At 44.9% G+C, this 26431-nt stretch overlaps 1 protein-coding gene across 1 annotated transcript in view; it reads left to right on the top strand.

Moving 5' to 3' along the window:
- Nucleotides 1-26431, top strand: part of LOC127395132 (teneurin-4) — a gene marked incomplete at its 5' end in the record, with an annotated part of 214884 nt that overhangs the window by 168133 nt on the left and 20320 nt on the right. The window contains 4 exons of the mRNA XM_051641606.1: nt 10643-10815; nt 14785-15020; nt 22313-22609; nt 23795-25409. Of these exons, the coding sequence (XP_051497566.1) occupies nt 10643-10815; nt 14785-15020; nt 22313-22609; nt 23795-25409 (2321 nt within the window). The remainder of the gene's footprint in view (nt 1-10642; nt 10816-14784; nt 15021-22312; nt 22610-23794; nt 25410-26431) is intronic.

Raw genomic sequence — 26431 nt, 5'->3', positions numbered from 1 at the left:
ACAAACTGGAGGAGTGGGCTAAGAGAAACATAATGAAGTTCAACAGAGAGAAGTGTAAGGTCTTGCACCTGGGAACACATCACCCAGGAGTGCTGTTCAGACTGGGATCCACCTGGCTGGAGAGCAGTCCTGTGGAAAGAGACCTGGGGGTCTTGGTGGATAGCAGGCTCAGCATGAGTGAACAGTGTGCTGCAGGGCAAAGAAACCAACAAGATGCTGGGCTGCATCAACAAGGGCATCACCAGCAGAGATAAAGAAGCCATCATCCCTCTCTACTCGGCACTCGTCAGACCACACCTGGAGTATTGTGTTCAGTTTTAGACCCTGCTCTACAAAAAGGATGGGACAGGCTGGTGAGGCACCAGAGAAGGCCACAAGGATGTTCAGAGGACTGGAGGACCTGCCATATGAGGAGAGGCTGAGAAAACTGGGTTTGCTCAGCCTTGAGAAAAGAAGGCTTTGGGGAGCCCCTACTACCATGTTCCAGTCCTTAAAGGCTGGCTACCAAGAAGATGGAGACTCCCTATTTACAAGGAGTCATGTGGAAAAGACAAGGGGTAATGGGCACAAGTTGCTCCTGGGGAGATTCCAATTGGATGCAAGAGGTAAATTTTTCACCCTAAGGACAGTCAAACATTGGAATAGTCTCCCAAGAGAAGTGGTAGATTCTCCTGCACTGGACAGTTTTAAGTCTTAGCTGGACAAGGTGCAGAGCCACCTCATATAAACTATAGTAATGGACCTGATTAATGTCTATAAATATCTGAAGGGGGGATGTCAAGTATGAGCCACTCTCTTCTCAGTGGTGGCCTGTGACAGGATGAAGGGAAATGGCACCAAGATACAACACAGGAAGTTCCACCTCAACACGAGGAAAAAACTTCTTTACTGTGAGAGTCACAGAGCCCTGGGACAGGCTGCCCAGAGAGGTTGTGGAGTCTCCTTCTCTGGAGACTTTCAAGACTCATCTGGACACATTCCTCTGTGATCTGCCCCAGAGGTTACTGCTGCAGGAGGGGGTTGGACTCAATGATCTTCAGAGGTCCCTTCCAACCCCTATGATTAGATGATAGTATTATCTAGAAAGGTTGGACCAGATGATCCCTGAGGTCCCCTCTAACCTGGCATTCTATGATTCTATGGTTCTCTGGAGCACTCAACCCAAGAGGGACATGGACCTGTTGGAATCAGTCCAGAGAAGGGCCACAAAAATTATCAGAGGGCTGGAGCAGCTCTTCTATGGAAACAGGTTGAGAGAGTTAAGGTTTTTCAGCCTACAAAGGAGAAGGCTCCAGGGAGACCTTAGAGCACCTTCCAGTGCCTGAAGGGGCTCCAGGAAAGCTGGGGAGGGACTGTTTATAAGAGCTTGTAGCAATAAGACGAGGGGCAATGTCCTTAAATTAGAGCAGAGCATATTTAAATTAGAATCATAGAGTCATAGAATCATAGAATCATAGAATCATAGAATCATAGAATCATAGAATCATAGGGGTTGGAAGGGACCTCGAAAGATCATCTAGTCCAACCCTCCCGCCAGAGCAGGGTCACCTAGAGCACATCACACAGGAAGGCGTCCAGGCGGGTTTTGAATGTCTCCAGAGAAGGAGACTCCACAACCTCTCTGGGCAGCCTGTTCCAGTGCTCTGTCACTCCCACAGTAAAAAAATTTTTTCTGATATTGACCTTAAACCTCCTATGCTCCAACTTGTATCCATTACTCCTTGTCCTATCACTGGTCATCACTGAAAAAAGCTTAAATCCATCTTCTTGACACTCACCCTTTACATATTTGTAAACATTGATGAGGTCGCCCCTCAGTCTCCTTTTCTCCAAACTAAAGAGACCCAGCTCCCTCAGCCTTTCCTCATAAGGGAGATGTTCCACTCCCTTCATCATCTTTGTGGCTCTGCGCTGGACTCTTTCAAGCAGTTCCCTGTCCTTCTTGAACTGAGGGGCCCAGAACTGGACACAATATTCCAGATGCGGCCTCACCAATGCAGAATAGAGGGGGAGGAGAACCTCCCTTGACCAACTAACCACCCCCTTTCTAATGCACCCCAGGATGCCATTGGCCTTCTTAGCCACAAGGGCACATTGCTGGCTCATGGTCATCCTCCTGTCTACCAGGACCCCCAGGTAGACATTAGGAAATTAGACATTAGGAAGAAGTTCTTTGCAATGAGGGTGATCAAGCACTGGCACAGGTTGTCCAGGGTGGAGGCCCCATCCCTGGAAACATTTTAAGGTCAGGCTTGGCAAGGCTCTGAGCAACCTGATCTAGTCAAATAGGTCCTTGCACACTGCATTGGGGGCTGGACTAGATCACCTTTAAAGGTTCCTTCCAACCCCACACATTCTGTGATTCTATGATACAGCATTGATCAGACTAATGCTGTCAGTTCTGATGTTTGCAGTTTATGAAGGACACTGAAAATTGATGCCTGTGCAGAAAAACATGACAAAAATGCATTCATAGGGAGAAAGTGCTTTATGTTGGAGAGCTAAGAAGACTTGATCTATTTATCTAACATGAAGAAGCCTGGGAAGTGTCTAGATCTCAGTATGTCAGCACAAAACTGTCACCTACAGAGGGACACTTAATCTAGCAGAAGGAGACTTGAGAAGGGTAAGGGGCTGGAAAGCAAAGCTAGAGACATTCAAGTTGACAGGAAGGTGTGATTTTTTAAAGCTGAGGTTTACCTAACCAGTAGAGCAACCAACCATGAGAAGCAGTATATTCTCCATTTCTTAGTATCTTAGACCATGGATAAGATGCCTGCCTTTATATGTATTTTCACCAGACATAAGATTTGCATGAGTCAAACACAGACTGCAAGGATGAGTGCAGGCATGTCAGGATGAATTCTAAGTTCTGGAGAAAAGGAGCCTGAGGGAAGATCTTCTCCCTTTCAACAACTGCCTGAAAGGAAGTTGGAGCAAGGTGGGGTTTGGTCTCTTCTCCCTAGTAGCAATCAACAAGACAAGAGGAAATGGTCTTTAAATGTGCCAGGGGACATTTAAATTAGATATTAGAATAAACTTCTTCACTGTAAGGGTTATTAAACACTGCAACAGGCTGCCCAGGATGAGTCTCCATCCCTGGAGGTGTTTAGAAGATGTGTAGATGTGGTGCTTAGGGGTATGGTTTAGCACCAGACTTGGTAGAGTTAGGTTAATGGTTGGATCTTAAAGGTCTTTTCCAACCAGAACAATTCTGTGATTCCTTGATATCTAAGAGCCACAGAAGATGTTATAAAGCAAATCAACATTCAATATCTTCGTGTTACTGTTTCTGCATCAGAACATCAGGAAGTTTACATTGTGGAAGTTTAAGTGATTTAGATAAATCCTGTGATCATGAGCAGCTGGAAAGTGCTCTGAGTAGTTTTCTGTCCTGGCTGAAGGAGAAGATGAAGCTCATATTTCTGTTTTGCTCATGGTCAAGGAGATGGACAACAAACCTGATGCTGAGGAAAAGCTGCATGTTTTTCATAGCACATCATAGTTGTTTATGGGCCAGGGCAAGCTGGGCACCACTGTAAAAAAAGTTGAGAGTAAAAGTAAATTCAGTTGGCAAGTTTGCACAGCACCAGTGGCCCCATGAAGAACATCCTTATAAGATTTACTTTTACCTGTCTGTCTACAGAGGACCCTAAACCAGACATCCAACATGAAAGAGCAATAGGATTGCCAGAGTGCCAACACTACATGTGTATATGTCCAGCACCTCCAGGTCTCCTTCGATTGTTGCTCTTACCAGGACATTTATCATCCATAAGACTGCAGAGATCTGTGACATATGGGTACATTGGTGTGACTCTGGAGAGGAGAAAAGGAGGTGGGATATGTTGACACAGTACTGGAGTTCTGTCTCCAGGGCACACTAGGGAATCCAGGTCTTCCAAGGGTTCAGGCTGGTCTGGCAGGATGGTTCTTCATTTCTGTAGGGGAAGAAGACAGGTGCTGCCTTCAGGTGGTGGCAAACTTGCTCAGAGCACTTAGAGCTCTTCCTTTCACACATCCTACACCAAAGCCTGCTCTAACAATCTTACTTTACTGGGTTTACTGCTGAGTAAGGTTCAGTATATAATGGTGTGTAGTTTCCCTTTCTTTTGAGAGTGAAACTTAGCTCCCTGCAGTAATTACCCTGGCCTCAAAGGCCTATCTAGGACTTCTTTCAGGGTTTTAGCAATATATAGACCTTCTCTGCCTCTGCAGAGAGCTTGATATTTGCTGTCAATTAATGCAATTCAGCTCAGCTTGTCCAGTAACTGGATTAAAGACTTGCCTTCCCAGTGAACCTGTGACAGTGATAATCAGCAGCAAAGGAAGCTGATCTGGAAGCTCTGCCAGGGAACAGCTTCTTGTTTTTCAGCTCCTCCTGTCAAAGACAAAGGATGCTGTGTGACTACTTGCTTCTTTGTTGTTGCTTCTGTTTCCCTTGACCTGAAAAAATTGCTACCAGCCTTCACAAAGTTACTTAGCAGTTGCCATTTATCTACTTCAGAATCTGGAAATTCTTATTAATGTATTTGTTTAAATCAAGAATACGGCAATTATCTTGATTAGCTCATTGAGATGGTATCACTGTATGTTAATTCAATTTCCCTCTGAGCCAAAGTCAAACCTTCTATGCATTATTTAGCCCAGATGAGGCTCTTTTGCTTAGGTCCTTTGTGTATCCAATTAGTTTCAAAGGTCACCTCCTCCCCTACAGAATGAAATACTTACACATCACTGCAGTCAAGCCCTGAAATTCAAAACCTTTTCATGGACTGCCCAAGAAGTGACTCCAAGCTGCCTGGAGGGTGAAGGTTACCAGATCTTCAGATGGGCAGTAACGGGAGCTTTTTGGGATGGTGTTTTACAGAGAACAAAGCTTTGCCAAACCTCACACACTGTAATGGGTGGAAGGTAGGAGCCAGCTGGACTGAGCATGAAGGAGGACCTTGAATGGCTTCCCAGTGACCCCCAGAACTCAGCAGATGTCTCAACCCAGCACTAGCAGTGTTTGGTGCCCCAGTCAATGCCCTGTTCTTGGTGACTGGGGTACAAGAACTGGGCATCATGTTCAGCATCTTCGCCAAGGTGAGATGCAGACGCAGTCTGCCCTGTAGTTGGCATAAAGGTTTTGCAATTTTTTTGCCTCTTAGTCAAAAACATATATATAGAACACTTCTTAACTTTAGGGGAGCAGCCACCTCTTGACTCAAAGAAAAGCCAGCTTACAGCATTAATAGCCTTTTTTATCACCCAGTGATATCTCAGGTCATACACTGAGTTTTATGGGATTTAGTGGCGTCCTTGGTTTAAAGTAGTCCAAGTGAGGGTCTCTTTCTGCTCCTTCTTCAGACTGGAGTATGCAAAACACCTTTGGCTTTTGCTCTCCCTCTCATTCAGCAAGATTTCTTTGCCACACAATTTCTTTACCATCAAATAATTCGATTCTCCTCATTGTTCCTCTGAAGAAGTCACAGTGAAGCTCCAGTAAGTGTCATGACAAAACAGAACTTCTCCAGTAACAGAGAAGTTGGCCTGGCCTGAAATGAATGCCTGGAGTCAGAGTTTGGTTGAAAACCAAGGGAATTAGGAGTATCATAAAAACTAGAGAGAGAAGGACCTCCCTCTTCTTATTTGGGGAGTCAGAAGGTTCTGCAGTGACTGCAACCTGGCCTTGTGTTATTAGGGAGAGGACTTGCCTTCATACATATTTGAGTAGCATTGGTTTGGCTGTTATAGATTTATTTTTAATATTGTGTTTAATGTTTGAAAAATTGTGAAGAGGCAAGCTTGTCTGTATAATCATACCCAAAATATGGTTTGCAAAGTACATTAGGACACTGTGGCACTAAATGGAATATTGTGATAGTGAATTTTTTCTGATCTATTTGACTTGTAGTTTTAAAAGGCTGATGAAATGTGAAAAAGCAAAGATGAGGAAACCCAGAGACTCAGGCAAGGAATTGATTTCTGGATAGATGGTACTTAGGATGCTCTCTTTAATTCCCAAGGCCTGGGTCTCTATACAATTGTAATGTGATAAATGAAAGCTCTGAATGTTTACAAGCTAACAATTAGGCCTCATAAGCACCAAATACCATTTTAATTCTGTGCATTGAACCTTAGCTAAATACATTTCCAATTGGGAATGGATGGCAACAGCTTCCTTTGCTGGCCTAATAATTGTCACCGTAATTGTAAGTGCTGAGCCTTTGCAGCAGGTCTGAATGGGAGGCAGCAGCTGTGTTAGCAGGTGATGAATTCGTTGCTTGGAGTGGCTGCTGTGTGCACTCCCATGTTTCAGTATTTCCTTAACTCTAGTGCTTTCAGAGCATTTGGAGAACACAGGAGTCTTAGGCTGTGATGAAAACTGGCCCACCCCTAAATCCCAAGGCTGTGGAAACAGGCCCTATGCAGCTTAGCTGCAAAATGAGGTGACTAGGAGAGATTTATCTTACTGCAAATACCAGGGTGCACCTGCAGCTACATAAGAGCCAGTTGCTTGTCCTTCCTCTCTGAGCTGAGGATGTGCCCTGCAAATGGCTTTATAAGAGTTAGAAGGAGCCAACTCATTTAACTGATTTAATTTCTTTAAGCACATTATCTATTTGGGAATTTGAAACCTTCAAGCTAATGCGTCCTGAGAGACTGTGAGTATGTGATAGATGATACAAGGTATTTGCTGTGTGATTGATCTAAATCAAGGGAAAAGAGGAAAATGTTCCAGTCCTAAGTGAAACAGAAAAGAGAAAAGGAACTGCTTGCCAAGAGGAAAGTTCTGTGTGTGTCCATGAGCTTCCAGCACCTCCTTTTGCATTGCCACCACAGTGCTAAAAGTAGGTTTTGACTGGTCGTGAGTGTTTTACACTTCATCTGCCACTGATTAAAAATAATAATAAAAATGGGGACAGTCTAATTATGCTACCTTCTCGCATTTCTCCCTTTATAAGGTATAACCTCCTTGCAGCTGCAAATAGGTGAGCTGTCACCCAAAAAGTGAGTGCTCAGAAGGTCACTCCTCGTTGCAGGGCAGAGGTGCAGCAGCTCTTGCAAATGCAGAAAACACAGATGGCCCAGGTTACTTCTGACAGAGGCTAATGGGGTGGCTGAGGAGGTGCTAAAAGTCTAGCATTCACATGAAGACATCTTAAACCAATTCCAGCACACCATTCCAGACTGTTCTGGCCCAAAATGAGCCTTGCTTCTCAGGACCCAAAGTCCCAAAAGAAAGTCCTTGCTCTTGGTAAAGTGAGGTTTTTACAGCTATAAAAATGTAACTGTGTTTATTATACATATTGTACTTAGTCATTTTTACTTTAAAAAGAAGAATGTGTGCACAGAGGTCTAGGCACCATCACACTCTTTCAAGCTCTTTTTTTGTGCTATTTTAACCCCTTTTATACAAGCAGAGGCTATTGGCATATTTATCCCTTTGGGTATTTGCAAATATTACATATTTACATAGCAGAGAGCTAGAGAACCATTTGTGAGGGTGCTGGGAAGTGGGTGTCCAGGAAACAGCATTTAAGGAGCTGGGAGTCTGCTGCTGCTTGAGGCTTTTAGACTGAGTATCCACAGGTTTTGGAGGCTTTCTTTGGAACACTTAAGTAGGGCTTGCATGGGGGCTTTCCTGCTGACTCTCAGTGTGGTGCTTAGTGTCATTCAATCAGGATAAACCATATAACTCACGGGACACTGACTTAGCACTTAAATGAAATAGCAGCTGTGTCCATCACGTGAACATGCTCTCTGTACCCATCCTGGCTTTTGCTCTCCTTCATTCCCTGATCTGCAGACCTGCTTCCTTTCACACTCACACCTTGTATTACACCAAACTCCCTCTTTAGACTTCAGTGCAGCCCATCTAGATTTGTGCCATTATTTTTAGGAGGAGAATCACGCTCAGTTGCAGGAGCAGCTCATTTTTTAAAATGTTAATAGAGCAATATAAATAAATCCATAACAATTTTTAATACAACCAAGACAGAGGTGCCCAGTTAAGATCCATCTTCCTTAAATTTTAGAACACTTGAGATCTGATTCTATCCTTATTATTCAGACTGGTTTTTATATAGCACAATTGGTGTAGAGGTAGAGAGAATTTGGGGTGTTACACAAAACACCTTCAACAATGACAATGTTTTCACTGCTCAAGGGAGAGACTAAATCATGTCCCTTGTGTTCTGTCCCAGCAGATGGGGGAAAAATGCTGCCTGTGATGTTTTCAGTTTAAGAATCACATACTGTTTTAGGAGGGGATGTGCAGATGATTGTGCAGAAAGCACAATCCAAACACATACCTCAGTGCAAACAGGACGGCCACAGACAGGGAGCTAACTGCTCAGTGCTGAGAGTGCTTTAGTTCTGGCTCTTGCAAGGAGATTCAGTTTACATCCAAGCTGTGCACTGATAGCTGCTTGGAAAAGCTTTAACTGATCTCTGCCAAACTCCTGCAAAGCAGTCCTGGATTCATCTCTTTTGGTGTTTTTTTTTCCCTTTCTTCTTTTTCATTTCACAAGTGGAGGGAAAGGGCAAGGTTGCTCTGTCCTCTGTGCCTGGATAATCCCGTGACTGATGGGCTGCCACTGGAGGGCCAAATGCTTTCTTCTACTTTCCCACCTCCTCCTCTGCCCAGTGGACAAGAAAAGCCCCACATGGTGGTATCTCCAAAGCCAAGGGCTGGAGAGATTTGCAATGAGCTCACCCTCTTAGTTATTATACACTAAATATTAAACTTGGAGAAAAATCACCTTTTTCAACCAGCCCTTCCCCACACTAAGTCACTGCCAGTGTATTGTCACAAGCAAAGTACCAGCACTGAGTACAAACCTGGAAAAAACAAGGAAAGGAGAGGCTGATTTCTTTTTCTGTATAGTGCAAAGCCAGTCCAATGGCTGCTCCTGGGTCTCTCATGGGTTGCTGTTCAAGAATTCCTTTCCTTTCACTTCCCTTTTCATTTAGGGCTTTTTTGTTACTAATTGGGGCCTGTTGTCTTATTCCCCAGCTCAGAGTAAGCCTGAAGAGGAGGACCAAGAGCTCCAAGGTCTGATAACTGCACCCAGACCCCTTCTAACACATTTGTATCACCTATTCTTAAAAGCATTGGATAGTGGGGTTTCCAGCACTCCATCTGTTCTTCTGCCAGGAGCTACCATGGGCCTGGAAAATGTTTTGCACTTTCTGACTTGAATCACTCTTCTTTTTCTTCAAACTGATTACTTTCTGTCACATCCTCAGTATTCACAATGAGCAGTTAATGATAATCCTCATCAGAAGGACCATTGTCAGGGGGGCATTTTCCCACTGCCTTGTTCTCTCTTTTCTAAATCAACTAATTTCTTTTGGCTTTGCCTCTTAGATCATGTTTTCTAAGTTTGTTTTCCTTAATGTGTCATTCACATTATCATTCTGAGGGCCCTTCATTGGACACCATGCTCCATCAAAGGCTCACCACTGGGTATTTTAGGGGAACAAGTCCTCTTTTCTCATCCATCACTCACTTTGCATCCCCAAATGTTTCCTTATACTTTTCTTGTGGGAAGGACTTGAAAAAGTCAAACATTTATCACTGATTGCTTTTTCTGGAGTTTTTCTGTTATTTCTCCCATACCATTTAAATATCCCTTCCCTGAAGGTCCGTCTCATCAGTAGGTTCAACAGCTCTCCAGAGATAAGCCAGTAGAGCTTCCTGCTGCTCTCCATTTCAGTCTACAGTACCCTCACTAAAAAGTTCCCTTGCCAACCCTCTGCTCTTAGCTCAGTCTGCAACCCAAAGTCACCTTTTCTACAATGCCACAAATGGGAGGCAGGATGAGGTGTTTGTTCCATCGACTCAGGAGGCCTCCAGGCGCAGGTGTCTGCTTCTCTTTCATATTGAAAATTAACCCCCCGCTTGTTACCTGCTGTGGGACCTGTGTGATGTAGCTTATTTCATCTGGGTCCTGGTAAACAGGTGTCCACATCACAGAAACCTTTCCAGATGGTGCTTATGTTGACTCCCTCACAGGAAAAGCCAAGGACTCAGTAGGGGGGAAACTGAACTGCCTTTGTACACTTTTTAAACTCAGTCCTTCCAGATGGTCCTAGGGACAGTAAAATGTAGACACAAGGGTCTCAGCTGTGCTCTGGGCTCTACATGATGTTCACAAAGGGCAATTTTTTACCAATCTGTCTCATCTTTACTGCTACCTTAACAGTAGCTTTTAAAATAACATAGAAAAAAAAGAAGTCTAACCTGCTGAAGAGCTCAGGGCACAACAACACAGAACAGCTGGTGGCCTTCAGGAAGTCCTAGTTCTGGTGGGCCAATGCTTTTCCAGAAGTCCGAGCACAGTGGATGGGAAATAAAGTTACTCTTGAAAACAAGCACAGTGCAGGTGATGAGTATTGGGAAAATGTTGTTAAAATACAGGCTAATACTTATCTAGTAATTTTCTGTTCTTTGCTTGATTTCCTTCAGCTAAAAAGCTGTGATTTTGTTCTCATGAAGCCAAAATGTCAAGACAGTCTGACAGAGTGACAACGTATTTTTCTTTGGGATAAGTCTGGATGAAGACTTCAAGTCTTGGACTCTGCTTTGTAGGATGATTCCTGTATTCCACTCTTCTGTTGATGCTGCTGACTTCACTCCATCCTTTTTCAGGTATGACAGCTTTGGGCGGCTGACCAACGTGACCTTCCCTACTGGCCAAGTGAGCAGCTTCCGCAGCGATACTGACAGCTCCGTGCATGTCCAGGTGGAAACCTCCAGTAAGGATGATGTTACAATAACAACCAACTTGTCAGCATCAGGAGCTTTCTACACCCTGCTCCAAGGTGAGTTGGGCCACTGTCCCTTTCCTGGCCAAGCTGCACGCAATGGCTTATCCATCAGGAAACAGGCATTACCTGGATAATCCCAGTACCAAAAGTCACCTGCATCCTCATCACCCCAGAGCTCCCAAAAGTACAGATGCACACTCAGACCTGCTTAGCCACATTCCCCAGCACCGTGGTTGCTCTGCAGCTGCTTTCTGCTTCATTCTCAGCCAGTCCCCTTGCCGTGCAGCCCTGGTGCACTACAGTCCTCCATCACCATTACCATTATTGTTACAACAAAAAGGGTTGCATAAATCTAGCTATGCTTCCAGCTGACTCCTTTGCTTCGTTCTCTTAATGGATTCCAACTTAACAGTTACTCTACTCCTGGAACAGGCTTCCAGCTGGTTGCTGGAGATCTCACTGATTCTTTGTTCACTGGCTGGTCAAGCACTCACAAAGCATCATCCAGGAAAAAATGACCATCCCTGTCCCCAGAAGGTCTATGTTTGAGCAAAAGGGCTGGTATGAAGAGGCACAAAGGAGAAAGGAGAGATGGGCAGCCAGGCTGGACTGGTGGGATCAGAATGTGGCTGTTGGAAATGAGCACAGTTCTGCCAGTGATGATAAGGTGAAGAAGTGAATGATAAGGTGGAGGAAAAGGTAATGAAGTGGAAAAGAAAAGAAGAATAAATATCAGGGGATCACTGTGTTGACATACTGATAGGATCAGAAGTTGTCATACACAAACCATGCTAACCTGGTTCTCCAAGCTCTGAAGGCTGAAGCCTCCTTAGAGTCAGGGTGAGCCATCAGTCCTGTTCCCTGAGGCCTGGAGAAAGGGAAGGGACTTTCATACTCTGCATTCTTCAGTTCCCAGCTCTCGTTCACTCTCAGTCTGTGCCTGATGGCAATGGGGTGTCAAACATCATTTCCCCTTCTGAGGAACGAAGCTCTCCAAGTGAGACCGATGTGTTCCAGCATCCCATTTGTTCCCACATCTCTGGAATACACATTTCCCTCCCCGTTCCTGTAAAGAAAGTGCCTGCTATTTCTGAATACTCTTTTTCCTGCCTCTGGAGAGTGTGGCTGACAGGGTGCCAGCCCCTTTAAGCCCTCCTCACCATTCCTGTAGGGGAACACAGTGACTTTCTTATTCTTTCAGCCTCCAAAGCAAATCCAACCTACCCTGCCCCATCCCATCCACTTGCATTAAGATGTCTGGCAACTGCACAAACGTGAGATTGGCTTCACCTCAAGAGCCTAATTAAGCAATAGAGCCCACTGCTGGGGGCCCTTTAGTGAGATAATTGACTGTGATGTGATTTATACGCCCAGAGCTGAAGGCGCAGCTAGATAATGGTGCCACGGTCAATTATCTCATTGTACTGCCCTCCAGCACAGGAGCACTCTTGCCATTAGGACACACAGCACTACAAACAGCTTAGCCATCCTCAGAAGTCTAAAATTATTTGGATTATTTGGATCTGAAGAAACTCAGCTTAAAATGAAGATCTAGATAACATAGCAGAGGTGGCCTGTGACCTGCTGAGGATGGCTTTCCCACAGGTGTAAGGAGCTGTGAATTCCCAGAGGTATTTATTCATGGCAACATTGCAAAAACTGAAACAAGGGCTACTGGAGTTGCTCAGTGACCTATTGAGCACAGCTGAAATTGCCTTCCAAGTGCTTCTCCATGGATGGAGCTGGAGCTGTTTTTAAAGTCTAAGGATGTCTTGCCTGGTCCATTGTTCTCCAGGGAGAAGGCATTTTGCAGTTTCCCTTTGCTTGAAAGGTTCTCACTCATTTTCCTTCTGGATGCACAGCTCTGGCCAGCTTTCAGAAATCCTTGGTGAACCTTTCAAGAAACCTGGATCATGCTTTTAACAGGTGAGGTCTGACAAGGCCTTTTCATAAGTTTACAGATTCCTGTAGGATGGATTTAGGAGCCTCTACAGCTAACAGGCATCTCAAGACCTCTGTGGGAGTTTGTCCTCTGGATTAATAACAAAGTGAGCGTTTGTTCCTGGCCAAAATAGGGCACTAGTGCCCTAGAGCCAAAGCAGCATAAAATACAGCACCAGTGGCCCTTGGATTTCATGTAGCCCTTAAGAAATGCCTTCCAAAGCCAAGAAAGAGTCTTCTCTTGGGGAAATGTTGGAAGTGGAGGATTTACATTCCACACGGTGTGCTACATTGCTGGTGACAACCCACCTTAACCCCTCTGTGGTGTTTGAGTGACACAAAGGGAACATCATGTGTCTAGTGAACTTCCAGGAGAGCTTCAAGCTTTCCCCTGCTTCCTGGTGAAAGATGAAGGAGGGAGGAATGTATTAGCTGTGCAGAGATATTTCACTGGTTTGAACTACCTTTTTCCCACCAGACCAAGCATCTAAGAACACAAGTGTGACAGCCAGCTGACTGTTCCCCTTCTCTCCATTTGCAGAATCAAGCCTGGAAAGGGTTTAATCCTGCTAGAGTCTAGGTCAAAAGACCATCAACTTAAGTGCTTAGTGGTATAGCTAAAATAGAATCATCCTGGTTGGAAGGGACCTTGAAGATCATCAAGTCCAACCATAACCTAATTTACCTGTTCAGTGCTTAAATCATGTCACTAAGCACTATATCTACATTTCTTTTAAATAGTTCTAGGGATGGTGACTCCACCACCTCCCTGGGCAGCCTGTTCCACTGTCCAAATACTTGGAGCTACACTGTGAGTATAGTGGCACAATCTAGTGCCTCAGCAGTGTCACACCATCATTACTGTGTACAGTAAGTTGAGTTGTGGCCCTGCTGAGATCAGTGTGGCAAGCCTCCAGCTGGCTACAACAGGAGCAGGATCAGACTCACAATAAAAAATACCAACTGGTGTTAGGTTTCCTTTCCTAATTATACCAAACTGTGCTCTTTGCTGATCTATTTCATTCAGACAAGAGGTGATAATTTTGCTGTGGCCTCGTTTCCTGCTGAGCTATGGCAGAGCAACTAGTGAACAAAACCCAACTTGCCTCAGAAAAGAAAAACAATTGACATGAAATTTTAATGGGTGTTTTTATTCACAATTAGGTCTTTATGGCAGCCTAGGAGACAGAAATTGTAATATTTTTCAGCTTTTGAGGAGCTTCAGATAAGGCAGTCTTTGTATAATGTGATTTTAAGGCCATTCTGCACTGAGTGAGTCTCATGCTTGCTTACCCTTCATGAGTTCCTCTCTGTGGAGAGAAATGCCAGCTGGAAATTCAAAGGATGGGATTTCAGCCTGCCTAGTTCCTGAAGGATGTGGAAGAGATATTGTTCTTCTCTTCCACTCCTGAGCTCCCAAATCCAGGCCTCAAAATCTGCTGATCTTTCAAGAGCTACTGGAGGCCAGATGTATGGATACATGTGGAAGCTTAGTGCCTCTGCTTTCTCTCCAAGCATGAGGGCTTCCGTTGCCTCCTGAAAGATTTCCCAAGTGAAAGGGTTTGGCTGTTGTTTTGGGACCTGGTTAGCATTAACTCGCCGTGCAATTTCCTGTCACTTGTGAGATGGTGAGTAAGCTGAGGAAAGTAGATGGCCCCACTTTTTCATAAACTGTAGTGAAATTGGGATTTTCAGGATTTAAAGCGTGGAAAATTTTCAGCTGGACTGTGATTTAAAACAAATATCTCACCACCCAGTGTTTTAGCCTAGAGGAAGAAGTTTGAACCTGCTTCCTTTGGTAGAGTATTATACTGCTCTTCCAGTGGTGTCTCTTTTAACCTATGTAAGACTTTTCTTCAAGAGCTTGTGGTGCAGAACCCATCAGAATGAAAAAGAGGTTGTCCATCTTTAATTTCCCTGGGAAATCAATGGTTTGCTCACTATGAGTTGGGTGGGTGAATCCCAGAGTGCATTTGGCTACAACAATCAGAAATGCAGATGAAGCCTGGGTGAGGGAGCAAGTGAAAAGCTGGAATTGTGTCATTGGGCAGCCTTCTGAAAAGATCTCTTTTCTCTCCTCAGACCAAGTCCGAAACAGCTACTACATCGGTGCTGATGGTTCTCTCAGGCTGATGCTCGCGAACGGCATGGAGGTGGCCCTGCAAACTGAGCCACATCTGCTGGCTGGCACTGTCAACCCCACGGTGGGGAAGAGAAATGTCACCCTGCCCATTGACAACGGCCTCAATCTCGTGGAGTGGAGGCAGAGGAAGGAGCAAGCGAGAGGGCAGGTCACTGTCTTTGGACGTCGGCTGAGGGTAAGTGGCCTGAGCAGCTTTGGACTCCACTTCCCATCTCACCAGTCCCCAGTCTTATGACAGTGTCACTGTTTGACTCAGGTCCAACAGCAATGCTCTCGATCCGCTCCCCCTCCCACCCAGGTAGGGAAGGAGAGAGAGAAAAAGAGAGAGACTTGGCTGGATTCAAAACTAAACTACACAGCTTTAATTAAACACTAATGATAAAAGAAAATATATATACAAATATGTTCAGATATGAGCAAAAGCCTCTCACCTCCCTCCACCCCCAGCAACTCCCACCACACTCCCCTGAGCTGGAACAGTCCCGAGAAATCCTGGAGCTGCTGCTGGAGAAAGCAGAGAGTGATGAGGGTCAGGAGAGCTGGAGCCTGGGGGTCGATGGTGAGGGATGGACGGAGTCCTCCCGGGTGCCGGCCATGGGTGGAAGAGAAGGGAAGAAGAAGCAGGAGGGAAGTTGTCTTCTGTGATCTCTGACCTTCCTCTGAGCTTATGTAGATATATGGAATGGAATATCTCTGGCCAGTTTTGCTGTCTGTCAAGCTCAGCCTCCTGCAGGGGGGTCATAGATCTCCCAGTAGTGTCTGAGCCAGCAGAGTGAAGGTGCAACCTTGAAGACCCAGCAGTTAGAAAAACATTCCGCTGTCTTATGAGCCTTAGCTAGAACACACTGCTGCTAGTTAAAAGAAAGCTTACTGAAGGAAAAAAAATCAGTAAAAGGAAAATTTGCTTCATCTTGGCTCAAACCAGGACAGACAGAAAGGGACTGAGCTGATTTGTGGCATCTGCAACAGGGGAGATGCTGCAGGATGGAGTATTAGCTGTTCATCCCTGGAGACACAACCTTTATGACTTGAATATATCCTTACATCCCCTTATGTTCTGACATTCTCTGAGCCATCACAGGGAGTTTTGCTTATTTGCCTAGATGTCCTCTGCACCACTGGGAACACGTGACCTCCCATCACATACCACAGGTTTAACCATTATGTCAGGCTGTTTAAGCAAGCAAGGGACAATCATAACTATAAAATACTGCACCAATTAGTGTAGCTATTTCCTACCTGTGCTGCTAGCAGTCATAGACCCGAGCACTGAAAACTTTGGGAGCACATGAGGAAAGGTTGAGAGATTTGGGGCTGTTTATCCTGGAGGAGAGAAGGCTAGAGGGAGACCTTATAGCATCTTCCAGTACCTGAGGGGCTACAAGAAAGCTGGAGAGGGCCTTTTTACAAGGCATGGAGTGATAAGACAAGGGGGAATGGTTTTAAGATGAAAGAAGGGAGATTTAGATTACATATTAGGAAGGAATATGTGAAGATGGTGAGACACTGGAACAGGTTGCCCAGAGAAGCTGTGGCTACCTCATCCCTGGAAGTGTTCAAGGCCAGGCTGGATAGGGGCTCTGAGGAACCTGGTCTAGTGGGAGGTGTCTCCACCCATAGCAGGGGGTTAGAACTGAATGATTTTTAAGGTCCCCTCCAACCCAAACCATTCTGTGATTGAATGATTATTGTTCACTGAGCAGCCTCAGAAGAATCTCTGGATTCCTGAAACTTGCTAATCTGTTGAACCTGTTGGAAGAGTTGGACTCACAGTGCATGGCATCACAATTGCTGTTGTTCCCCAAAGTGAAGTGTTACAAACAGCTCCAGCCTGATGGTGCTATGTCCTCCAGGAACATGCAGGCCTTTCTGTGCTCGAGTCTGATGTGTTTTGAAAAGCTTGTTCCACACACTACTCTGCAGACTTATCAGGGCTGTTTAAAGGTCTTGCCCAATAAGCCTGTAATGCCTCTGCTAACTGCTGGCAAGGCTGGTAACGTGTAAACTTGTGCAGTCACCCTGTACCTTGCTAGTCTCAGAGTCATGGGCTGATGAACGGTACCTGGGAAGCTGCTCAGCACCTGGAAAATTCAGACCCTCTGAGAAAAATGCTCAGTGCTGTGTAACACCACCACAGCAAAAGGGCTGCAGCTGTTTATTCACACTTCAGCTTTGCAATAAATATTAATGCTCTGGCTTCCGAATCTGTTTCCCAGTCCTTGCTCTTCCCTCTCCCTATTTGCTGCAGCGTGACCTGTGCCACCTTGGTGTGTTTTCTCCTGTCTCTCCTTCCTCACCCTTGTCAAGTGTTAATCTTCATCCTCCCCAACCCAGCCTCTGCTCCTTTCCCCTTGCATCAATAGCCTTATATTTGTTATCAGGAGAAAAAGTGCAAACAGTAGCAAAAGCTGAAGCTGCTCCTTCAGTGAGAACCACTGTATACCTGCAGATCAGTCAGCATCACCCTTCTTGTTTTGTTCATCTTGGGGTCTTTATTTTATTTTAATAATGAAATTATCACACAAGTCTTTTTCCGAAAGGAGAGAACCTTCTGAAGTCTGCAGCTGTGTCACAGCTCTTTGGTGTTCAAAGTAGTTTCCACTCATTTAGCCACAGCTCAGCTGACCGTGTCAGTGTTATCTTCCAAAATTTTCACAGTAGACTCAAATGCAGAATGTGTCTTTGTTTTATGTTGTACTGCATTTGGAAAAAAACCCTGCAAAATGAGTTTTCAGGCTGGTTACTTGTGTCCTCATAAATCTGTCAGCATTTACTCACATTTTGAGCCTATCAAGGGCCTTTCAGTGAAGCAGAAGAGCATCTTACATGGTTGAAGGACTCAGTTTTGGTTCTGTTCAGGGGTTCAAAGTGGCTGAGGATGGACAAGAAGTTTTAAGCTGCCGGTCTGTATTTGCATGGCAGCATCTGCACCCCTGACACATAAATCTGCAAGGTGCTAATTGCCTCCCTGGGGATTGCCCAGAGTTTAACATATTCTGTGTGTCATGTTCTCCTCTTCCCGTGTACCAGTAATTGCTGCTTTCCCTGGCAAGGGAGAAACTTAGGGACGTTAAGTTCAATATATTTTTGTTCATTTGCGGAAATATTATCCTTTTCTGGCGTATGTGAATAAATCACTACTTTCCCTCTCCCCTCGCCCCCCCACTCACATGAGACAGCAGCTAAGATGCCCAGAGAGGCTGCAGCACCACTCCATGAAGCCTCTGAGATGAGAACAACAGGATCTTACCACTGCAAAAGAGGGGGTTCCCCTGAAACCAGCATCCTTTCTGCTACCATCATATGAATTTGCATTTTATGAGTTGTGGCCTTTCCTTCCAGAGTTGCAGAGTGTTCTTGGGGACTGACAACTCATTGCTACGTGCTCAACCAGTTCCCAGCATGGTGAGGCCAGCCATGATGTCTCTTCCCCAGTGACCTGGCTCTGTGCTTGGCCAGGCAGCAGTAAAGGGGCACAACTATGTTAAAGGAGCACCTTTCACTTCTCCTTTCCCACACACCCCATAGTGAGGCCACACATCAAATACTGTGCTCAGTTTTGGGTCCCCCACTACAAGAAAGACATCAAGGTGCTGGAGTGAGTTTAGAGAAGAGCAATGAAGCTGGTGAAGGGTCTGCAGCACAGGTCTTATGAGAAGCAGCTGAGGGAGCTGGGGTTGTTTAGAACTGGAGAAAAGGAGGCTGAGGAGATACCTTCTCACTCTCTACAACTGCCTGAAAGGAGGTTCGAGCGAGGTGGGGGTCAGTCTCTTCTCCCAAGTAACAAGCAATACAACAAGTGGAAATAGCCTCAAGTTGTGCCAGGGGAGGTTTAGATTGGATATTAGGAAAAATTTCTTCACCAGATGGGTAGCCAGGCATTGAAACAGGCTGCCCAGGGCAGTGATGGGGTCACCATCGCTGGAGCAATTTAGAAGATGTGTAGATGTGGAGCTTAGGGACATGGGTTAGCACCAGACTTGGCAGAGTTAGGTTAGTGGTTGGATTTGATGATCTTAAAAGTCTTTTCCTACCAAAACAATTCTGTGATTCTATGAAGGTTATGATGCTTTGATCCACCCACCCAGTAGTGAGATACCTCCTCAAACTGGCTGGCTGCAAATTCAACCCATCACAGGCCAGAAGCAACATGAATTCCATCTGCAGTGAGAGCACGAAGTAAACTCTGCTCCAAAGAGCAGAGCTCTGTCTTTTTTCCATTTTTTTTCTTAAGACAAACTTGAGTTTTTTCAATAAAGAAGGATGTAAAATAATCTCTGATGGTAGGGCAAATAGGACAGCCAAAAGAGACAGAGCTTCTGGCTCAACTCTTTATTTATTTAACCATGGAAACTCCTGTTAGAATACACATTGTTCTTCCCAAGACCTAGTGGCAGCATCAAGACCTAGTGTCCCAGACACTCCCCAGAACTGATGTGACCAGAGAGGACTCCTGGGACATGTTGCTAACCAGTCCTGGTGTGTTGGCTGATGAGGACTGTCCAGCATCATCTCAACAATTTCTGCAAGGTGTTGAGGTCTGCATCTCACCACCCCAATAGTTTTAGCAATTCGCTGGGGAAATTGCTTTGTGGGCAGCCATTTATCACATGGATGTTGTTGGCTCCTGGAGTTCTCATTGCAGAAGTATTGTTTGCCCTCCTCTGCTGAAGGTTGCCAGAGTACTTTTGTGAGAAATGTTCCATTTTTGTGTTTTTGCTCTCCCAGGGAGATCAATGCATGTTGTTTAATTATAATTCAAGCTAAAGGAGCTCCATAGGAAGCATTGGAGAAACCAGACATGGTAGTGTGTTTATGCTTTTGCTTTTCCAGAGCAAGCTAAGGCATTGAGTAAAGTACTGTGGCACTTGAATTTGGGGTTAAATTTAATCTCCCACACATTACAGAGGAGATGTCAAATAGACTGTGAACTGTGAATTCAAATTTACCCTGTCTCAGTCCTGTGCTGATCACAAGCCTTGTCAAACACTCAGGGGCAAAAGCTTTTTGCAGGAACTTTTCAGACCCTGTTCCAGGAGAAGGGTCCTACATCCTGGTTATAGGATAGCACCTTATTTAGTTGCTTGCCATAAAACATTATTATTGGACTGAATCCTGCAGCCCTGTCAGTCCTTCTGCAGAAAATTCACTTCTGTTCAAGTTGTGCCCTTGAACAAGGATGAGAAAAGATTTAGGTCCTGTTCAGAGGCTATCTAGCAGGGTAGGGTTCACTTTGCCCATCACCTTGAGGGGTGGGGCTGTGGGCACTGCAGCATTTCTCAGAAAGAAGAGAGATTGCACATAGAGAGCAGGAGAAAACAAATCATACGGCAAAAAATATCATGAAAAGGGAGATTGGTTCCAAATAGTCCTGCAGAAATTGCTTGCCAGAGCATGTGGAGGGTGGAATGACTTAGGGCACCAGTAATGGGATGCAGAAATTTGGACTGAGTTTAAGAGCTATCCTGGGACCTGTTATTTGGTCCTTCTAGCAGGGTGAATGGCAGTGCTGCTGGCATACTGATCAGGGGGGCCACTTCCAGCCTGGATTATTATCCCAGCCCTGGAAGAGCTCTTTCCAGCTCTCTTGGCAGAGACCAGGAGCAGAAGAAGCTGCAGCTGCCGGGCTGGAGCTGCTCTGTGAATAGACGGAAAGCAGAGATGCTATTCATTCCTGCTTTGTTTGTTGGGGTGTTTTTGCAAGTGATTGCTACTTCTGTTTCTCTATTTATAGCAGCAAGCACCTATGAGATACCAGATTGCTCTGTTAGTTACATGTGTTCATCTGCACTTAGTGTTTTGATTCTCTTTCAATTATTTCCCAGCTTGCTTGTTGCAGTGGACTGTTGGCTGATTTCCACTTTCTCTCATTGCCCATTTAGATCCCATTTTATCCATATTTAAATGGAGCATTATCTACCTTTTCTCAAGTCATACCCACCTTTTACCATTGTAAATCATAAGCTGAAAATAATTTTTGCACTTGTCTCCTCTTACATCATTGTCACGCTTACCTCATGGCACCAATTCCTTCTCTCTGGGCTGGCCACACACACCCTCAGCTCACGTCCACATTTTCTCAGCTGTGCTTTTGCTTCTTCCAACCTCAGCTCCTGAGATGTCTTCTTTTGACTTCTGATTTTTCAGCGTCCCTTTCTGCACAGACATCTGTCCACACAGCACAAAATCACTGCGGCAGTCCTGCCTTTCCCTCTCCCATTCCTCCAGGGCTGAGGAACCCCTTGTCCATTGTCTCTACTGCATCCTTTCTCTTGCTGTTTAGCTCTCGGATATTTCCACATCCCTCAAAATATAGTGGGAATTCAATCATACACCCTAAAGGAATGGCCAAGAATCAAAACTGGACCAGGGCTGAGAGCAATGCTGAGGTCAGGACCGTCAGCTTCACCCAGAGCAGGGTATGGCAGTGTCTTTAACTTGGTCTGAAGACCTTGCAGCAAACAGCAAAACCTTGTTTACAGCTGCAAAGGGAACTGCAAACCAAGGCAGTTTTCTGGTGTTTGAAATTAGTCCTGGAAGAATATGCAGCCTTTCTAGAAAAGAGGGATTCGCCAGCTGAAGAGATTCAAAAGTGATGGGTTGGAGATAAAGCTATCTTCACCAGCAAGCTCTTGCTGGATATGTGGGTTTTTTCTCTTTGCTGAGTACTTCAGTGCTGCGGTGATGTAGCTTTGTAAGCCTTGCACACGTGACTAAACATGAGTTGTATTATCAGCTCCTTTTTGTGTCGCTGTATGCTACAATGCCTGGATCAAAGTGTGTTCCTGCTCCTACCTTTGAAGTAGAAACCTTTGATCTTTGGAAGTGCAGAGGCAGTGGAGGTAACAAGAGTGTAATTATGCAGCACTGAATAACCCCACGACAATGAAGCTAAAACTCCATCTTTCACAGAAAAGTTCCTGCACTGGGTAACATCTGCAGTGGTCAAGGCCTCCATATTTCATCTCAGGGGAAAGGCTTAACCTCCAGTGCCTGCAGTATCTTCAGTAAATTCAGAGAAAAACCCTGTTTGCCACTATGTTGACACCATGTCCCTCTTTTTTCTACAAGTATTTTTTTTTTTACTGTGCATGCAGAACAAAAGAGTATATATCCTAGGTTTGATAAGCAGAGTGCCTGGCAAATAGTCCCTGCAACAAGTTGTCATTGTATCTTCTGTAGGTCTGTAATCACAACTGCTCTAGCAGTCCTAAGCCTAGGTTTGGGACATAAGCAATGTTCCTTCGTTGTGATGTTTCAAATGTACCTTGTTTTTCTGCCTTTCTCCTCGCTGAAGTCAACTGAAAAAACATTACAACTCTCTACTTTTAAAATTGCCTCTTATCCAGAGGCAACGGACAGCTGGATCCTCTCTAGTGTGGCCTAAAGAGGTGTTTGGTGAAACATGGCTCGTCTTTGTCACTCAAACTGTTTCCAACTTCCTGATTCTCCATCTCTGTCCTGCAGGTTCATAACAGAAACCTGCTGTCCCTTGACTTTGATCGTGTGACAAGGACAGAGAAGATCTATGATGACCATCGCAAGTTCACGCTCCGCATCCTCTACGACCAGGCAGGGAGGCCCAGTCTCTGGTCACCCAGCAGCAGACTGAACGGGGTCAATGTCACCTATTCCCCTGGAGGACACATTGCAGGGATTCAGAGGGGCACAATGTCAGAAAGGATGGAGTATGATCAGTCTGGCAGAATTACATCCAGGATCTTTGCTGATGGCAAATCATGGAGCTACACTTACTTGGAGAAGGTAAGAGTCCTCTTATCACTCAGAGATGGAGCATTTCATGCAAATGAACTTTGCTCCTGTGACTTCAGTAAAGCTGCACTCGTTCACATCAGCTGATTTATGGTCCTTATGGTCCAATACTCCTGCCTACACTGGGGTGCACATAGTAATTTTGATGCCAGACCACCAAAGTACAGTTGAAAAGAAGCTGAGAAGTTTCTTCTCAGACAACTGAGAGCGTGTCTTGATGCTGTGAAGCTTTGGTGTTTGACATTTTAAGCACAGCACTATTTTGCTGAGCTAGCTGCAGTATAAAATATCTTCAGGTAAAGTCAGAGGAGTGAACAGGAGGATTTTCCATGTGACAACAAGCCAGTCTGTCATCCTGCTTTCTTCAAGTGGCCCATTCCTACTTCTTAGGAGTGACATGTAATTAAAAGTGAAAGCATGAATCCAGCTAGGCTGTCGTAGCACACTTTGCAATTTTTTTTCTGCACTTCGTAGACTGCCATGAGACTTAAATTCTTCCAGGTATAACCATCCATCATTACACTGCCCAGTGTCCTATAGATCCATATGCTCCATACCTGGGGCTGGAATTTTGTATACCTGAGATTTGTATAGACCTGTGTCTGCAACAATTTAAGGAAAGTACAGCAATGTAGCTTTTAAAAAACAAAAAGAATTTACTTGTACCTTGTATTATACAGTTTGTGTGGATTGTTCATTATATGCAAAAAAATTCCCGGAACAAATAAACATGATGGCAGAAGTTTGCAGTAAGAGAGCAATAGATGGTACAGAGATACAGTGAATTAATTGGGCACTGGAAGGTGTCAGGGGGTACTTTTTCAAGCACTGTTTAAGTAGCTCCACTAATTTTGTTTATTTAGTCTTCAAAAGCAATTGGCACAGGGAATTTGGGTAGAGACAGCCAGCAACAGGGTATTGATTTGAACAACTGAGCATTCTGAACTCAGACCTTCCTCACTGCGTTAACTGCTTCTTCCTCTGACCCACTTCTACGTGGGTATACTCAGTGTGCTGTGCAGCTGACACGTCTCACCATTTCATCCCATGGGTGCCGGGATTTATCTCACTTGCCCTGTTCTTTGAATTGGAGAATCTCACAGGTTTTGTGAGAGCTGAGCGTAACCTTGCCCGAAAACCAGGAATGTAACCCAAACTTTTCTCCTCCCCATCCAGTCCATGGTGCTGCTCCTTCACAGCCAGAGACAGTACATCTTTGAGTTTGATAAGAACGACCGGTTGTCATCAGTGACCATGCCCAACGTTGCCCGTCAGACTTTAGAAACCATTCGTTCCATCGGTTACTACAGGAACATCTACCGGCCACCCGAAGGCAACGCCTCAGTAATTCAGGATTTCACAGAGGACGAGCAGCTCCTCCACACTTTGTACCTGGGGACAGGCAGACGTGTCATCTACAAGTACGGAAAGTTGTCCAAGTTGGCCGAGATGCTCTATGACACCACAAAGATCAGTTTCACCTATGACGAAACCGCCGGGATGCTGAAGACCATCAACCTGCAGAATGAGGGGTTCACCTGTACCATCAGGTACAGGCAGATAGGACCTCTCATTGATCGGCAGATTTTCCGCTTCACCGAGGAGGGGATGGTGAACGCGCGCTTTGACTATAATTACGACAACAGCTTCAGGGTGACCAGCATGCAAGCAGTCATCAACGAGACACCTTTACCCATTGACCTCTACAGGTATGATGATGTGTCAGGCAAAACGGAGCAGTTTGGTAAATTTGGAGTCATTTACTACGATATCAACCAGATTATCACCACTGCTGTCATGACTCACACTAAACATTTTGATGCTTACGGGAGGATGAAGGAGGTCCAGTACGAGATATTCCGGTCGCTGATGTACTGGATGACCGTCCAGTATGACAACATGGGGAGAGTGGTTAAGAAAGAGCTGAAGGTTGGCCCTTATGCAAACACAACTAGGTACTCCTATGAGTATGATGCTGATGGCCAGCTGCAGACAGTGTCTATCAATGACAAACCACTCTGGCGTTACAGCTACGACCTAAATGGAAACCTCCATTTGTTGAGTCCAGGGAATAGTGCCCGCCTTACGCCGCTCAGGTACGACCTCAGGGACAGGATCACCAGACTGGGGGATGTGCAGTACAAAATGGATGAAGATGGCTTCCTGAAGCAAAGAGGCAATGATATTTTTGAGTACAGTTCAGCTGGTCTGCTCATCAAAGCCTACAATAAAGTTAGTGGGTGGAGTGTTAAATACCGCTATGATGGGCTAGGAAGGAGAGTCTCCAGCAAAGCCAGCCATGGCCATCACTTGCAGTTCTTCTATGCAGACCTGACCAACCCAACCAAGGTCACCCATTTATACAACCACTCAAGCTCTGAGATCACCTCCCTCTACTATGACCTCCAAGGCCACCTCTTTGCGATGGAGCTCAGCAGCGGTGATGAATTCTACATAGCCTGCGATAACATTGGCACTCCTTTGGCTGTCTTCAGTGGGACTGGCTTAATGATTAAGCAGATACTGTACACAGCATATGGGGAGATCTATATGGACACCAATCCCAACTTCCAGATCATCATCGGCTACCACGGAGGACTCTATGACCCCCTCACAAAACTTATCCACATGGGACGGAGAGACTATGATGTGCTGGCGGGTCGGTGGACGAGTCCAGACCATGATATGTGGAAGCATCTGAGTAGCAATAACATAATGCCTTTCAACCTATATATGTTCAAAAACAACAATCCCATTAGCAACTCTCAGGATATCAAATGTTACATGACAGGTAAGACATTTAAATTCATTAACATGTTCACAAGCTTGTCAACAGTGAATAGGCTTCTTCTCTCTCAGTATCCTGGTCGCTGAGGTTTTCCAGTATTTATTATAAGGGACATAAGATTTTCTTTGCCAGTTGACCCCAGGACATCATTAGCATAGATGGAGATTGCAGTTCCCAAATCTTTTTTCTTCTTTGGTGCTTCTTCTCTTTATTTTGCTTCGAGTTTTTTGTTCCCTTAGATATCCCAGGTTTAACTACCAATTAATGTCCTGATAACCTTTCTCTTGGTAGCAGGGCAGCTCTGTTTACACAGTTTTGCATAGAGATTGATTTGCATCTGAACAAATGATGTGCAAATTTGTTTTAGTAGGATGACAACAATGACTGAAACCTTTTATTGCAGTCAACCATTTCAGAGGACACTACAGGAACCAGGTAGTTAAAAGTTGATCTGCCCCAGAGAATAAACAGCTTCTATTAAAAGTCAATAAAAGCAGATGTGTTAGACCTAAAGGCCAGATTTCAGGGTATACCTACCCCACAGCTCTGAAGTGCTTCCCCTGGGACTTTGTAAAGCACCAATAACATGAGCTTTATGTATATTTTTTATACAGAAAATAATTATGTAAGTTAAATGTCCTTCCTATATTCATACTTTGTGCAAGGGACTGTTTGGGACAACTGTTTTCATGGGACTCTTTGCTATATGCTTCCCATTGGAAAACCAGGTGACACAATCAAAAATCAAATGGACATACTTACCAAGAAGATACTCATTTTTAAATGCTCCTGCTGTATCTATCACAACTTTCCCATATGCAAAAGGATTTGCAGTCCCATTAGTTATGAGATTGGCTTATGGAATCACGGAATTGTCAGAGCTGGAAGGGACATTTAGAGATCCAATTCCTCTGCTAAAGCAGGATCACCCAGAGCACGTTACCCAGGACTGCATCCAGGTGGGTCTTGAATATCTCCAGAGAAAGGGACTCCACAACCTCCCTGGGCAGCCTGTTCCAGTGCTC

This window comes from Apus apus, chromosome 1, assembly GCF_020740795.1.
Source record: "Apus apus isolate bApuApu2 chromosome 1, bApuApu2.pri.cur, whole genome shotgun sequence".
Taxonomy (NCBI): domain Eukaryota; kingdom Metazoa; phylum Chordata; class Aves; order Apodiformes; family Apodidae; genus Apus; species Apus apus.
Note: the sequence above shows the minus strand (reverse complement) of the source record. Positions and strands in the feature narration are given on the sequence as shown.